The following is a 16,784-nucleotide window of genomic DNA, read 5'->3' as shown; positions in this document are numbered from 1 at the left end:
TCAGGATATCATCTTTATCCAACTGTATATCACTTACTCCAACATTTTTTGGGTGAACATATTCAGTCAATGCTACAGTTTCATTCCGCTTATTTCTGATACTTCTAGTACTCATATACAAACATACACTATGTTGCCAAAAGTGCCTGGACATCCCATAGCTGTATGTTGCCTCACCCATATGATGCACATACACATCAGCAACGATATATAAACATACAAATGTGGGCATTAGCAGTGTAGTTTGCCATCAGGATGAATGGATGAAAAAAGTTGAGTCCGTTTAAATATACAAGGGTTGTTTGAAAAGTTTGATAAAAAAAAATAAGTTAAACACATTTTTTTGGAAAAAATCACCTTTATTTTTCAACAGTCTCCATCGAGGTCTACACATTTGCTCCAGCGAGTTTCCAATTTTTTTCATCCCATCTAAAAAGCAGGATTTGTCAAATTGTGCAAAATAGTCATTTGACAGCCTTGATGACATGCTTGTTCGAAGAAAATGTTTTCCCGCTGAGCCAAATTGGGAACAAGAAGTCATGCTGGGCCAAATCCGGAGAATACAGTGGATGTGAAACCAATTCAAACCTCAATTCGTGGAATTTTGTCATTACAACGGTCGATGTGTGTGGGACGGTGCATTGTCTTGATGAAAGAACACTTTTTTGTGTGCCCATTAAATGTACGAGGATTCCACAGCAAGTTAAACAAGAAGCTACATGGAAACTTTTGCTATGCCATAATATCAGGTTTTTGTTTCTTCAAGAAATATACTTCTGCAGATATAAAGATATAAAAATTTTAACAATTAGATATCCACTTCTTTCTTATTGGAGCTTTGGGATATTTAACAGGGCTGGAGTAGGAATTCTTATTCTTGCCCCTCCCTCCTTGTGTTTCTGTAATATCCAAAAGGATGCAGAAGGGAGAATCTTGACAATAGACTTGAAATACTGTGGATGTGTAATAAGATTTATAAATGTTTATGCTCCATCCAATGGAACAATCAGATGAAAATTCTTCCAGGAATTGCAGCTGTATTTATACGGTGCCCACTACATCATAGCAGCTGGAGACTGGAATTGTATTGAAAACCCCACATTAGACAAAATAGAAGGACACCCCAGGAGTGGAAAAGTGGAATATGCCCAGTTAAAAATATGTCTTGACAATTTTCAACTAGTAGTCATATGGAGGATTCACAATCCTAATCTCCAGGCTTACACATACATAAATCAAGGTGTTAGTATCCATCTTGATCGAATTTATATCTCTTCTTCCCTTATAAATAGGATAATTCAGATAAACCATCTTGACATCAACATATCAGATCATAATCCAGTTCTACTTAAATTCGGTTGCATGAAACAAGTAGAGATCAGTTCCGGACCATGGAGACTTCCACCATATTTTCCACTGATCTTTTCAACCAAATTCCAGACCCTCTGTTCAGACTGGAATAATGTTACCTGGAACTGGGATATTTTGATTAAAATTCAAACAAGCATTAAAATAATATGATGGAATGGGGAAAAGAATGTGCTTTCTTCAAAAAGAAGAAAGTTGAAAGGCCTGTATAAAGATCGAAGCTGGTTTGTAGCAAACCAACACAATGGTATAGAATGCAGTAACAGTAGCAGTAAAAGTTAACCCAAGAAGAAAAAAGTGATTGCCAGTGAGGGAAGTAAAATCTTTTGCCAAAAGAAATAAGGCAAGAGTATGTTTTAATAGCATTGTTATTCACTAGATTATCTTTGCCCCCCCCCACCCCCACCCCCCCACCCCCATTTCAGAATCATGTATAGATCAGTTTTGAGGGCATTGGATATAGATCTTGAAGCTTAAATCATTTCAACTGTACAAGTTTTGTGAATGAAGAAGAGGAATGGAATATACTATCATCAGCAAAACTTTGGATAGAATTTGAGATTAGTGAGAGAAGGTCTTGATGTATGGGATTGAAAAAGTATGGAAGAAGGCACAGACTCATAGGATACCCCAATATTGATAGAGAAATCTGATGAGAGAAAAACAACTAGAAAGAAAGCTGGCAGGTTTATCATAAACATTAAGAAGGAGACCATAACATGGTAGCTTGGTAAGAAGACCTTGGTTCTACACCTGATCAGATGCCTTGGAAAGACCAAGAGCAACCACATGAGTTTCTCCAAACTGTATGACTTGGTACCACAGATGGATATGGTTTGCTAGGAGATATGCCATGGAATGAGTGTGGCAGAATCCATAGTGGTGATCACTAATTAATTGCTGAATCTCCAGGTAGTGAAAAAGTTGGCCAACTTCTCCGTTACTTTTGAGAGCAATTGGACAATAGTTTGATGGCTGACTTTTCTCTTGTTTGACTGGATAAAGGCAAGGCTTGCTTCCATGCTGTTGGATTAGTATGATAACTTGTATTAGCAATACAGGATAGGAGTTAATTCTAGAGCACAGCATATCAGAACAACTGGAGGAATACTATCTGGACCAGGGGACATATTAGTATCAGGACAGTCGAGAATTTTTCTGATATCCTTTTATTGAAAGATTGCAGGAGACGCAAATTGGAGCAGTTCATGATATAGAGGGAAGAGATTTGACTTGATTGTACAAGAGGTGAAGAAAATGATTGATGCAAGAAGTCGGCCTTATCTTTAGGTGATCTTACAATGATGCTATCAAGCTATACGTGAGAGAGAAAGAGGTGGAAACAAGAGAGAGCAGAAATTGCAGCCAGTAGTCTTAGCAGAGGACAATGAAGTTCCACTACCATTTAAGCAGTGAAACATTTTTACATTTGGCTCTTGTGAGGTCTGCTTTGAATTTCTTTAATTTTTTGCAGTTCTTACATGCTGATATGTAGGCTGAGTGAGAAGCTAGGATTTTCAACTTGTTCCATTGAATGTACACTGAAATTTTATCTTGGGCTTTGGCGTACAATTTAGAGAACTAGGACTTGAATAGAGGTTAGTCGTTTTGAGTGTGACTAGAGTATAGTGTTAGATCTTGAATGAGGACTCTTTCAACAAAAGAATCATTCATTCAAGATTTAACAAGAAACACAATTCTGAGCTAGAAATACTTGTACTATTAGTTCAGAAGCAAAATATAAAAGAAAACATGTTAGAATTACCTTAGAAAGAAGCAAAATAGAGGAGAAAATTGTATGTCTAAATAAGAATTATATTGTTTAAAATTATTTATGTCAAAATTATACTCTATGTAAGAATGTATGTCTAAGTGCAAACAAAGGTTGCTAGCTAGCTGCCCATGATGACGTAATGCCCGAAGCGAAAGCGTTTGTGGAAAGGGATGTCACTCGTGTTCTACGAAAAGAGTGCTCATCGAGGAGAGAGGTATGACTCCACTTCGTAAGAACGAATAGGAAGGCGCCATGAATAAGATTCGAATGCGGAAAGAGGCCGCCATGAATAAGATTCGAATGCGGAAAGAGGCCGCCATGACAGGGGATAAATGCGAGTTCACGCGTGTTTGAACCTCCCGTTTTTTTTCCTGTTCTGGTTTTTCTCATGTGAACCAGCAGTGCTGACCAATCGGCAGCACCAGACGGCAATCCCCTTCCCAGTTGCTAACTGAAGGAGTCGGGCATGCTATATGCGAGATGATGGCAGTTCTCCAAATTGGGCCATCGGTAAAGCTTTCGCCCGATGTTGAGATAGCAAAGGATTATTTTTGATGGAGGTCGAGCTAATGACAGCAAACCATGAGATGAGTGAGCATCCAGCAAAGAAAAGTGGCTATTTCGTAACGAACACGTGAATTCCACGTGGCAGCAATCTACCGTAGCAGAAAGATATCCCCTCACAAAGGACGGACGAAAGAACCACGACATCTTCACATCAAGGTGGTAAAGTACTAAAACTTTTTTACTTATGTAATAATTAACTTTAGAGGAGGGGGTGCTTAAGGGTCAAAGCTGTATAACTGAGAGGAGACCTCCACATAGCCTTTAAAGGAATGCGGAGAACCGACCAGGGCTTCTGACCTAATGTCCAATCCTCACCTTCTCGTGGTGCACCCTGTTGGGTATCTACTTTGATACTGAACGAACGAGGATGGGCTGGCAATTTGGGATTTAGCCGACCAAATTGTATTCTTATTGGTTAAACCAAAATAAAAAATGATGGTACAACATGACAAAATTTCATGCCGGCTGGGGCGTCGCCCGGTTAAACAAGGCCCCCGTTGTTTTTGCCAGGGAACCAGGGCGAACAGCGAAAAGTCAGCTACTGGAACAAATCTGAAAACAAACCCCAACTCAACATCACCAGAGTTAAAGATCGGTACTATCAATGTAAGAAGCCTGAATGGCAAAGAAATGGAGCTAGCTGAGGAATTAGATAAGTACCAGATCGACATAATAGGGGTGACTGAAACAAAAAAGACCAAAACTGGTGAGATCTTTCTGAGCAATAAATACAAAATGTTCTATTCAGGCAATAATAATCAAGGAAAAGAAGGAGTAGCCATAGTATTCAACACAAAATACGAGGCTAATCTTCTTGAATGGCAGTCAGTCTCAAGTAGAGTAATGTGGGCAAATATGAGAATGGGGAACTGGACAATGAGACTTATTTGTGCCTATGGTCCCACAGAAGGTTCTACTAAGGTAGAAATGGAGGAATTTTTTGAGGCTTTAGAAAAAGCAACTGACACAATGAAAAAGGAAAAGTTGGTCCTTGTTGGGGATCTAAATAGTAGAGTAGGAAATGATTGTGAGACATACAAAAATATTTTGGGAAAATTTGGAGAAAAGAGCAAAGCTAATAATAATGGCAAATATCTGTTGGATTTCTGCTCAGGACATGGACTGGTTATTACTAACACCATGTTCCAACATAAAAATGTGCACAAATTCACATGGAGAGAAGAGGCTAGGAATAAGAAAAGTCTCATTGACTATGTTATTGTTGATAGTGATGTTTTCTCCCTGGTGCAGGACACCAGAGTGTACAGAGGATTTGAAATTGGAAATGATCACTATTTAGTCTTGAGCAGGATAAAATTGAATTTCATATTGAAAAGAATAACATGTAAGAAAGTTTTAAAGCGAATAAAAGTTGAGCAGCTCTCAGATGTAAACTGTAGACTAAAATACAGAAATATTATTGAAAAGAAAATGAAAGAGTTTGAGAACAGGAATCAAACCTTGGAGATTCAGTGGCAAACTCTGAAGGAAACATTGATTGATTCTGTCAGAGAGGCATGTGGTGAGGTTGTGTGCAAAGATAAAAAAATCAGAACTCCCTGGTGGACACAGGAAGTTAAAGAGGCAGTGAAGAAAAAGAAGAAAGCATATCAAAAGTTCCTGGCAAATAAGTCAGCTTTTACTCTTACAGAATACAGAGACAAATGTAAGAAAGCTAAACAGTGTGTAAAACTAGCTAAACAAAAGTCATGGGAGGACTTTGGCAAGAATATAGAAAATAAATATCAAGAAGGTGGCAAAATATTCTGGAGGTTGTTGAAGAAGCTTAGGAATGGAGGAAAGAGTGCTGTAAAAGGAATTAGAGATGATAAAGGTGAAATGAAAACAGGAGAAAAAGATATCCTTGAAGTATGGAGTAATTACTTTGAAAAACTGCTAAATGAAACAAGCAGTGATGACAGCACAGTGATAAAAAACACTGACCAGGCATGCAATCAGGAATACATATCCATACTAGAAGTAGAAAAAGCCATCAAAGGCTTGAAATGTGGAAAGGCAGCAGGAGTAGATGATATTCGACCAGAAATGCTGAAGTATGGTGGTATAAGAGTCTTACAGTGGCTGCACTGCATAGTTCAGAAAGCCTGGACAGAGGGACGAATTCCCGATGATTGGAGTAGAGCTCTCATAGTACCCATATATAAAAAGGGAAATAAAACTGAATGTGAGAATTACAGAGGTATTTCCCTACTGAGTGTTCCTGGCAAGATCTATGCAAGTATACTTGAGAAACGGTTGAGAAGAATTGTGGAAGAAAAGCTTGATGAAGAACAAGCTGGATTCAGACCAAATAGAGGCTGTCAGGATCAGATCTTCACTTTACGACAAATAGTCGAGAAAGCATGGGAATATAACAAAGATCTGTATTTAAGTTTTGTCGATTTGGAAAAGGCATATGACAAGGTGCCAAGAGAGAAGCTATTCAATACGCTGCAGTTATATGGTGTCAATGGGGCATTATATCAAGCAATACTTAGTCTTTATTTGAGTTGTGAGTCAGCAGTTAGAATTAAAGGAAGTACAGGAAGATGGTTTAATGTTAAATCTGGTGTGAGACAAGGATGTACCTTATCCCCTCTGTTATTCATTATCTATATGGATCACATTATGAAGGAATGTGGTATTAAACCTGATATCAAAATTGGAGATGTTAATGTCGGCTCTTTGCTTTATGCGGATGATGTTATACTTCTAAATAAATCTGCTACAAGTCTGCAAGATTCTCTGACTAAATTGAATAGCTGTTGTAATAGATATGGTATGAAGGTCAGCAATAAAAAGACAAAGACAATGAAAATAGGCAGAATCATTGAAAATGTCAACTGTGTTGTGAATGGAGAACCTGTGGAACAAGTAAAACATTTCAGCTACTTAGGCACAATTTTTACTGAAGATGGTAAACTAAATATAGAAATAGACAACAGAATCAGCAAAGCTGGTATCGTGGGAAGTCAATTGAATAAATTCATATGGAATAAGAAAGAAATTAGTCGGAACACTAAATTAGCTGTATACAAGACTGTGTTCAAACCAATTTTAACTTATGGATCTGAGAGCTGGGTCAGAAGTAAAACACTTGACCAAAGACTAGAGACCACAGATATGAGAGTCCTGAGAAAGATTAGAGGCGTGAACAGATGGCATCAATGGCAATATCATATTAAAAATGAGGATATTAGGAAAGAACTTGACATTGTCAGCATCCAGGAATGCGTTAGCAGAGCTAATCTCAGATGGTATGGTCACTTAAATAGAATGGGAGAGGAAAGATTAGCAAAACAAGTGTTCTCTGCCAGGTTGGCAGGAAAACGACCCAGAGGAAGACCAAGATATAGGTGGTTTGATACGGTACAAAGTGCCTTAGACGATAGAAATATAAGATCTGATAATGTTGGAGTCTTGACAAGTAACAGACTGATTTGGAGGAAAATTGTAGATAGGAAGTTAGTAATGATGTGATTTTTTCATGTAGTACTGTCATATCCTGTACACCCCTTGAGGGTACATGGCAGGAATTTGATGATGATGATGATGATGATGATGAACTTTAGAGGAAAGAAGGAACAAGATTCTGACTAGGAAAGAACTTTAAAGTAAGTTTGTGCTCAGTGATTTAGTGACTGTGTTGGACTGGTAGTCTGAGAATTTAAGATTGTGCAGTTCCTAATTTAATGTAAAGTGGTCAAAATGACAGAAAGTTTAGTTTAGAAATTTATCTTATATTTTGTACTATGTGTGAATCTAATTCACCCATGGAATGTGAATATTGTACTTGTCAGTTTGAATGTTTCTTATTTGCTTAACTAGTGATTTAGTAATGATTTCAATGATTTGCCTTTGACATGTTAAACTTAATTGTAATCTCTTTAGCCATTTAATAAATATGTTTTTATATGCTATGTAAGCCTGAGTTTTGTCTGAGCATGAGACTGATTTTACCACTCATATAATTACGGACTTATGCATAAGGGGAGTTAAGAGTATTTTGGCCATGACTGTATGCTAAGATTGGTTTAAGCTACTTAATTATTTTAATAAAGTTAGGTAACACTTGACCTCCGGGAAGGTTTCTTTGGACAAGAATTTTCTGTCCTAAAGCTCTGACTGGCAAAGCTAAAACAAACAAATATCGTCAGAGCTTGAAAGGGGAAATGGATCCCAGAGAGATAGTTTAGAGATATTCTTAGTAGGCAAGAGAAATAATAGTAGTGAAAATATAGAAAAGGTAACAACATAACAACAGAGTCCCTCATTCCAGAAAGGGTTATTTCAGTTATTTGGTTCAAGGAATTATTTACATTGGAAGAGAGGAAATAATAATTATAGACAATGGTAGATACAGAAATAATAATTGGACCATAAAAAGAATAGAATTGGTGCCAAATGGGATTACTTGAAATAATCCCATTCGGTGCCATTAATCCCACATGCCAATAGCCACTTCATGTCTCCAATGAGTAACATAATAGTGGTGGTGTTTATTGGGCAGTGAAAGTCATCTACTACCTGTAAGTCCAGTTGGATTTCTTCCAGCTAGGGAAGGTATACATTTAAGGTGGCAAATACTTGCCTTACCACCATTTGTGGAAACATGCCATATTCTCAGAAAAGTGGAATTGACTTGACTGAAATATTGTGCATCACCATCCCATTAATGACTCTTTTTTTTTTTTAAGATTAAGTTATTATTAGCCTAAACCAGTTAGGTTTAGGCTAATTATTCATTTAATCAGACCAGTGGTACTGTTCAAGACAGGATGTGCAAATATGAATTTCTACATTTCATTAATGAAGATTCAAAACATACAAATGTTTCCTATTCTTAGATAAAGGAGATGAATACAAAATATTTTTGTTAAACCACAACATATTGACTTAATTTATTTGATTTTTTTTTTTTTTTTACATTAACTTGACTATTTCCTATAGGTAAGTTCCAGCACTGTTCCATGGGACATCTAAAAGGCTGGCTTGGTGGATATCGAACTCCTGGAACACAAGAGAAATTTAACCTCGGTAGTTTGCTGAATCCACACAAAGGATTTGATAGAGTTGCACTTGAAGAAAGTGATGGGGAAGCAGATGATGGTAGTGATTCAGATGTCGAAGAATTTAATGCCGTAACTCGAAAAGCATAAAGAGAGTTAGTAATTTGGAAAGAGTTTATTCACAAACTTTTTTGTTTACATCAAAATTATATATAAATGAAATTGCTGATTATGGCAGATTATACAATAAAGTTACAAATTGTTTTTCTTTCCTGAAAGGATTAAAGTAATTTGTATGCATTTTTAAAGTTTAAATAGAATCACTGACAGAAACCGTTTACCTTATTAGTCTCATTTCTCCTCCTCACCCTTCCCAAAAATAAATTGAATTATTCAAATTCACCATACACTCAGGTTATTTTTCATGAAAGGGAAAAGTATACAAACAGCTAGAATGGCCTGTGTAATAAATCTTTCTCTCCCCTTCCTCATTTCCCTGGCCTGTTTCTTTATGGAATTTCTAGAAAATTAAGCATTCTTCAACGCTTACACACAAACCAACAGTCTGGATGTACTGTGTAGATGATGTATTTGCTGAATACATAGCCTAGACAGATTAAATGCATAATACATTTTAGCATCCCAAAATGCATTTCATTCTAGAAAAAGAAGCTACCTTCCCTTCCTAGACATGCTGGTTACATGACTATCAAATGGTTCATTGTCCTTATAAAACCCCTACATGTGTATACACTAGAGGATACTTAAATAAGCAGTCACATTATCATCATCCATCCCAACATGTAGCCTTCTCAAAACACTGACACACAGAGCCAGGGTTATTTGTTCTAATGACACAGCTGTTATCACAGCACTTGGTCATCTTTGTGGCTACAACCTGTATAAAATAGTCAAAATGCTGCATGCTCCCCATCCCTTATATCCACTGTATATATCTGAAAAGATAGTCAGAATTTGAAAGTAGCATAAATCTCTATGCTACTTTCAAATCACACATCCAGCTAGCAACCTTCATCCATTCTCCAAATGATCAACTTTGTTTTCTTGCACATCCTGGCATGCATAAAATTCTTTGTGCCTGCAGCTTAGTTTACTTTGGGCACACCTGTGAGTCTGGTAACATCCATCTAGAAAAATATAAAAATAAAATTCGGGAACATCTCTATGGCGAGTCAGGACTGATAGACCATGCTCTGGATACTTCTTCATGCAGGATTCAGACAATTAAGCCAACTGTTCTCCATAGAAGTCACTATCGTTCTGAGATCTGGAATATTTTTGGAGTCAGCATCAGCTATGATACACTTCCCTAACCTCAGTAAGTAAGCTGTATTCATTTGCCAAGTATTTGGGAGAGTCTTTCTAAGACCACATTTAGTATGACTTCTCTGATTTAAGTTCATTTTTATCTGGACCATAGAGAGCACCTATTGTTTTACAGCCATCTAATTGAGTGCTGTGTTTATATTTTACCACAGTTATAATTTGTACTCTGAAGATGATGGTTAGAAATTCAGAGTACATTTAGTACTGTGAACAGGCTCAGGATTTTTTTTTTTTTTTTTCATTTTTGCATGTTTATTTATTTTTTACATAGTACAGAAACCTTATTCGAGAGACATAATATGGAACATTTTGGGATCATTTCAGGCCTCCAGTAAGCAAGGAAATTGTCTCACACTGGATGATGAAATTCATCTCTCACCTAAAGCCAGTCACAAACAGTGCCTACAGTGGGATTGAAACCCTCCGCCTATTAGTCGAAGAGCTAGTATGTTAACTACTTATAAGGCCAACCAGGCAGGCAGGCAGTTAACTCAGTAAATTATTTTTTTGTTCTTCTTGTGTTGTTATGAATAACCACTCCATCTAAGTCTATCAATATGTTTTTATTTGAAAGCCAATTGCTTCTACTTTTCCATTTCATCACTTTCCCTTTATCAGGTGATCTATTATTTTTTAGATACAGTAAATTCATTCTTGTGATGTATTAGCCATGCAATAGTATAGCAATTAGTAGAGCCAGATATTCATTTTTTTAATTTTTTTTTTCCTTATTGCATTACGTAAGCAAAAATAGCAATAAATGGCATGATTTTATTATTTCCTTCATATATTAAAGATCAGGAATGAATTATCTAGTTTTTCCTTTGGATAAAGTTTATTTTTTATGCAACTTCCACCCATGAAAAGTTTTAATCATATAGCACATAGTACTGTAGATGTGCTAAGGATTTTTTTAATTATTTTTTCAATTTTATTAAATTTTATTTTTTAAATAATCTGGAAATCCTGCTGTAAAAACATGAAACTTTTCAAGCCATTTCAGAGGCAGTTGTTTCACACCAGGTGATGAAATTCACCTACCATCTAAAGACAGTCACAGACTTCAAATGTCCACAATTCAATTCAGATGTATAGCCTGTTGGTTGTAAAGTAGTTACTAACCACAGCCAGTCTAGGCTGAAAAAATTGCTGACTATTTCATTTGTCTCATCAGGTATACCTGCATTGCCTGGGGAGTACCTTCATAATATACAATAACACCAATTATAATAAATTGCAGTATGGCCATCTGCACAATTACACATTTAGTCAACCATAGTCTGATTGCCGGTGAAAGGGAAAAGAAATAATAATAATTATGTTGATTCTCATCATGATGAGAGGAATCTTTATATGGACTTTTTCAAATGAAAGGTAGTCAATCTGTTATGGATGTAGCAGGTTTTCCCTCCTGGAAACTTGGGTTTTTTAATCTTGCATATAGTCACAGAACACATTCAATTTACAGACAAAAAATATTTTTGGACATCAGATGGTGCTGTTATGTATAGATGAAGGATTTAGTAGTAGAGATGGTGGGTTGTGTGTAATGGAGTGCCCTCCCATGTTGAGTCCTTGAACTCCTTGGAAGTGGCATGTAATAATAATAATAATTACATCAGTAGCTGTTTGGTTGAGAGCACTGTATATAACTGTCAGCCAGTTTTGGTTTTCACAATTAAATAAAGTGCTTATGCCTAGCTACTGCCTTGAGATTCATAAATAGATAAAGATTAGATTTTTTTCTTTAGGGAAAAAAATGGGGTGGTGGGGGGGAGAGTCATCTAGAGCTCTGTTCCTATTTGGCATTTTGAGCCCAATGTATGGGTTTGAGAACTTGGTGCATAAAGTCCTAGAATAGAAAGTTACTGGTGATCTGAAAAACACATTTTTATGGTGTGTGAATTAGGTGATGCCACAATCCTGATACTTAAATGGGTTGAGAAGTGTTAATGTACATACTTTTATGTTTGTTGATCTCTCTCACTGTGTGTGTGTGTGTGTGTGTGTGTGTGTGTGTGTGTGTGTGTGTGTGTGTGTGTGTGTGTGTGTGTGTGTGTGTGTGTGTTGAAATGTATCATGCATCAAGATGAGAAGGAATCAAAATTGGGGCATGGTTGGAGATGGGGATTGTAGGGGTTGAATATTAAGCTGTCCATATTCTAGAGGTCTTTAAACTATTGTCATTTGTGAAAGTTGAAATTGTTGCTTGGGGCTTCTTTAAATTTGCACTATTACCATGTTTTGGTACAATATGACATTCAAGTGCCTTTTCCAGTCACTTTTGTAGAAATTTTCTAACACAAGATCAGAGAGCTCTGATTTATATATATATATATATATATATATATTAAATCTGATGTGCTGTGTATTCTGCTTTTCTAATTTGTAATATTCATCCTGTTTCGTGTATATAAGGTACAGTACACATGCACTTGATTTTGTATATATACCTAAGGGAATTGCTTGGAGGAGCCAAATAAACTTTTTATCATGGGGAGGGATAGGGATTAAGATGACAATAATGTTATATTTGTGAAGCATCCTGATTATTCTTTCAGATATTCCTTTCATATGAAGAATAGCCTGGTTCTGATCCTTGTATGAAAGAAAACTCCATACCAACAGTTCTCGTTCCATTTAAGTAAAGAGTACTCTAGATTCACACAACCAAATAAAAAAAAAATGATCTAGGCCATCACAATTCTTTATTCATTTATTTTTCAAATACAAGTTAAGAAAATTCTACTTAATATACATTTGAAAGCAATTTAAGCTTTAAACACAAGTACTCTACTTCCAGAATCAGAACTGTTTGATAATTGTATATAATGAAATTCCGGTGATTCTCAGCCATGCTAGTGGCTGAGAATCATTGGAATTTCATTTCAGGCTGGTCAAGTGAGTCAGTGGCTGGTTAAATCAGTAATATACTATGTTTGTGGGCGTGTTTATTCATGTACTTCTGATAATGATCTGGATGCAAGGTTGAAGCATTAAGTAATTTTCAAAGCTGTTTCTCCAACATAATTCTAAACACCATGTAAGAAGCATAGAAAGAAAAAGATCTTCCTGACTTATGTACTGTTCAACAATCTTCTAAAAATTATTTCCCAACATATGTGAAAAGCTGAACTGTTATCTTGATTATCTGTTTCATTTCTAAAATATGGTTTAGGTCCTTTTCTGATATGAGCATTGGTAATTTCTTATGTGATTAGAGAAAATATTTATCACAAATGTAATTTTAAAAATTGTTAGGGATATTTGAATATATTATTGGGTGTGGGGGGACTGTCTGTTCTTTTTATATTCAGTACTTTGGAGTTGCTCCATAACTCAGTCAGTAGTGATGATGCTCTTTGGTTTTAAATACATGAATTCAAATCCCTTTGGGATATGAAGAATATTTATAAGCCCTCTTCAACTGAAGGTGAGTAAGTTGGTCTCATGCAGAGGTGAGGAAAAATTTCCTGCAAATGCATTTTTCATCCCACAAAACAGACAATTCAGCCTGAGAATATATGCAATGCAACTGCCATAGCACACAACAGACTATGCAAACAGGAATTAAAAATCCTATCAGAACATTAATGTTCTTTTTATATTCAGTACTTTGGAATTGCTCCATAACTCAGTCAGTAATGATGATGCTCTTTGGTTTTAAATACCTGAATTCAAATCCCTCTAGGATATGAAGAATATTTATAAGCCCTCTTCAACTGAAGGTGAGTAAGTTGGTAAAGATAAAGCAAAGTTACTTGGCTGTTACAGGCATTGAGCCTAACATTTACATGCTAATTCCAATCTAAACATGCTCTTAGGCAAGTGAGCAGTATAAGCAGGTGGGAATGCAAGTTCGGGATACTTCTCATTTGCTTAAGGATAGAAAAAGAAAAAACAACAATATATGTAGTATGAAAGAGGAAATTACCATAAATTATTGCACAATAATATCCAATCAAATAAAAATTTTATTGCATATCACTCAAAATCTGTGAAACCATGAAAATTTTATAGCTATTTCCAAATTGAGCATAACATTTTTTTTTTTTTCATTTTATTCAGGAAAGAAATTCATTTGTTTACTATGAAAACTTTTGAATAATAACTGCCCTTTTTTTATCTTGAGAATTAGAATGAATGATATTGTGATTTTATTTTGGCTAACTCAACCCTCTGAGGGAGTGGTGAGTGGAAGTGATGTAAGTGGGACATGGCAATGGCTTTCCTGTTAAAATGTGTACTTTTAATACTTCAAGAAAATGTATGAATATGTAAATACATACTCTAACTTTAACCAGCTTGTCTGATTTCTCATTTTTATGGGTTACTTCCTACCTAATGATGCAAAGAGAAGAACTTATTCTGAATAATGGCAATTTACTCTGTATTATACAACAAAATTGCTTAACATGCTCAAGTCTTTATCTCAGTAATTTTTGTTTTATTCGTTTTTTTTTTCAACAGATGCCATATTTCACTGCCTTTAAATATTAAATTTTTCTCATGCTTTATTTCTCAGATTCTACATTCAGGCATAGTCTTCTCATAGTCATGCAATTCATGGTGATAGTTCCAAATTCTTATTACAACAAAAAACTCAACAAACCGACATTTGTTTTTCTACATGAGGAAAATAGCAATAAACACTTTCTGTATACCTACCAGTAACTACAGAAAATATGCCAGTTCAAATGACTAAATCATTTTGAAACATATCTAAATCAAACCTTAGAAAATAATAAAATTAACCATATCTAAATCAAACCTTAAAAATTAATAAAATGCTATCTACAGTCTTGTATTTTCATACTTTTGCCTCATTGTCTAGGTCGCCGTTCAACCGTAGGTAATCCGAGGACAGTACGTATCTAGTAATTTAGTGAGCAGCAGTGACACAGCCTTGAAAGCTGAACAACAAACAACACTAATTGTGCACTAATCGCACACTCACGTTCCCCGGATCATCTGCATTAGAACAAAACAGTGTAAGAACGCTTCTTTGACAAATCTAATATTTGAAAAACATGTGGGTATATAGTGATGTAAAAACACCAAATAAAATAACCAGCATCGAGATTATTGATTAGTGATAGAATTAAAATATGTAATAAGCATTCGGTTCAAATTGTTATTTTATTTTCTCGCTCATGAAAATCAAAACCCATAGGCGGGTTGCACAAAATTGCACCGCGGGCCGTGTTTTGGACAGCCCTGGTCTAAGTTACTTGTACAGTATAATATTTTTAACAATTTACTTCTGATTGCTCATTATCATGAAATTATTTCCCTAAAAATCTCTGTTATCATTCTTTTTGTTAACTAATTTTTAAAAAATTTAATATTTTTTTCTGATATATATATTTAATATGAAAGGTTTCCTCAACACTTGCTTATACTGTACTTCATCCATGCCAAAGTAATCAAAATGGAACTCATAATTAGAAAGATTTTGTGATATGCTGTAAATGAAAAGAAAATTAATGATGGTAAAAGTTTTGTATCAGGACAACAGATAATGCCTGTAGCCTTCTCATAACAAGCAGTGGGAAAGCCATGCAAAATTTCATGATAATGGAATGCACAGACACAGTTGACTTCAATATATGGTTATGATTAAACTTTCCCTATTCAGAGCTTTATGTAGCTCAATCTAACAATTGGAATGTCACCAAATTTGGTAGAAGACTAATCAAGTCATGAGAAGAAAGCTTCTGTGGAAAAAAATTTAGTTCAAAAAGTCACTGATAGGGAAAAAGTGGTGCTGTTATACCCCAGGAAGCTGAAGATTTGCATAAAACGAAGTTGAAAGGCTGCAGGTTCAAATCTCACCTTGAGCATGGATGTTTGTGATTGTCTGTGAAAATGCTGGTGGTGGTGGTGGAGTAGATGGCATTGGTGTAGATGAAGGTAGTTGCGATTGGTTTAATGATAGAAATGGAGAGTTGTAGAGTAGGCATCCTCCCTCAATGAGTCTTTGGACTCCCTGGAGGTGTTATATAATAATAATAATAATCATTTTCAATACATGCCTCACTTTACCTTAATCATGCATTATTTGTAAAGTTATTTTAAATTAACAAGTGCAGTGCATCAGCTGCTCTTCATGAGTTTAGAACCAGCCAGAACTTGCATAAAGGTCCTCTGTCAATCAACTAATGCACTTAGATTGATGACTCAGAAGTTTGAAAAAACAAGATCTTTGGAAGTTCGACCTGGCAGAGGACAGAAACCAGTGCCACTACAGGTAATTAATGAAGTTGTCATGACGATTTTCAACAGAAAATCGTGGTGGCAAAAGAAAACGTTACTGGTATTAGTAGCACTCATGGAGTAGCGCAATGATTGTATATGCCTTATTCCAAGGTATGGAAAGTCTTGTGCAAAATCATTACATTTTATCCTTACAAGATAGGTTGCATACAGCAGCTGCTACATGATGTCATTCTTCCATAATCATTCTTTTTTTTTGATGGCTACATATTGAAAGAACTCTCTAAGATTCTTTTTGGCTTCATTAGCTAACTGCTCCTCACACTTCACTTTTGCTACCCTTACCAACCAAGTCATCTACCGCATGGAATTGATTATTACCACATATCTTATGCTGCCTCCATAATGCCTTTTTTCTCTGTATTGCATGTTTAATCTCTTCATTCATCCATTTCACACATACATTATTTAACCTTCTGACCCTTGGAATATATTTAGACATT

At 35.7% G+C, this 16,784-nt stretch overlaps 1 protein-coding gene across 9 annotated transcripts in view; it reads left to right on the top strand.

Moving 5' to 3' along the window:
- LOC150108568 (peptidyl-glycine alpha-amidating monooxygenase B-like) overlaps positions 1-14,365 on the top strand; it is a 521,418-nt gene extending 507,053 nt beyond the window's left edge. For all 9 annotated transcript variants that reach the window (XM_090390860.1, XM_090390858.1, XM_090390856.1 and 6 more), the window contains one exon: positions 8,660-14,365. In XM_090390860.1, coding sequence (XP_090246986.1) covers positions 8,660-8,868 — 209 coding nt within the window. In that variant the 3' untranslated portion in view covers positions 8,869-14,365. The remainder of the gene's footprint in view (positions 1-8,659) is intronic.
- The last annotated feature ends 2,419 nt before the right edge of the window (positions 14,366-16,784 follow it).

Source organism: Typopeltis vanoorti, chromosome 3, assembly GCF_054136105.1.
Source record: "Typopeltis vanoorti isolate ZY-2024b chromosome 3, IOZ_Tvanoo_1.0, whole genome shotgun sequence".
Classification (NCBI taxonomy): Eukaryota; Metazoa; Arthropoda; class Arachnida; order Uropygi; family Thelyphonidae; genus Typopeltis; species Typopeltis vanoorti.
This window is presented reverse-complemented; position numbering and strand designations above follow the sequence as displayed.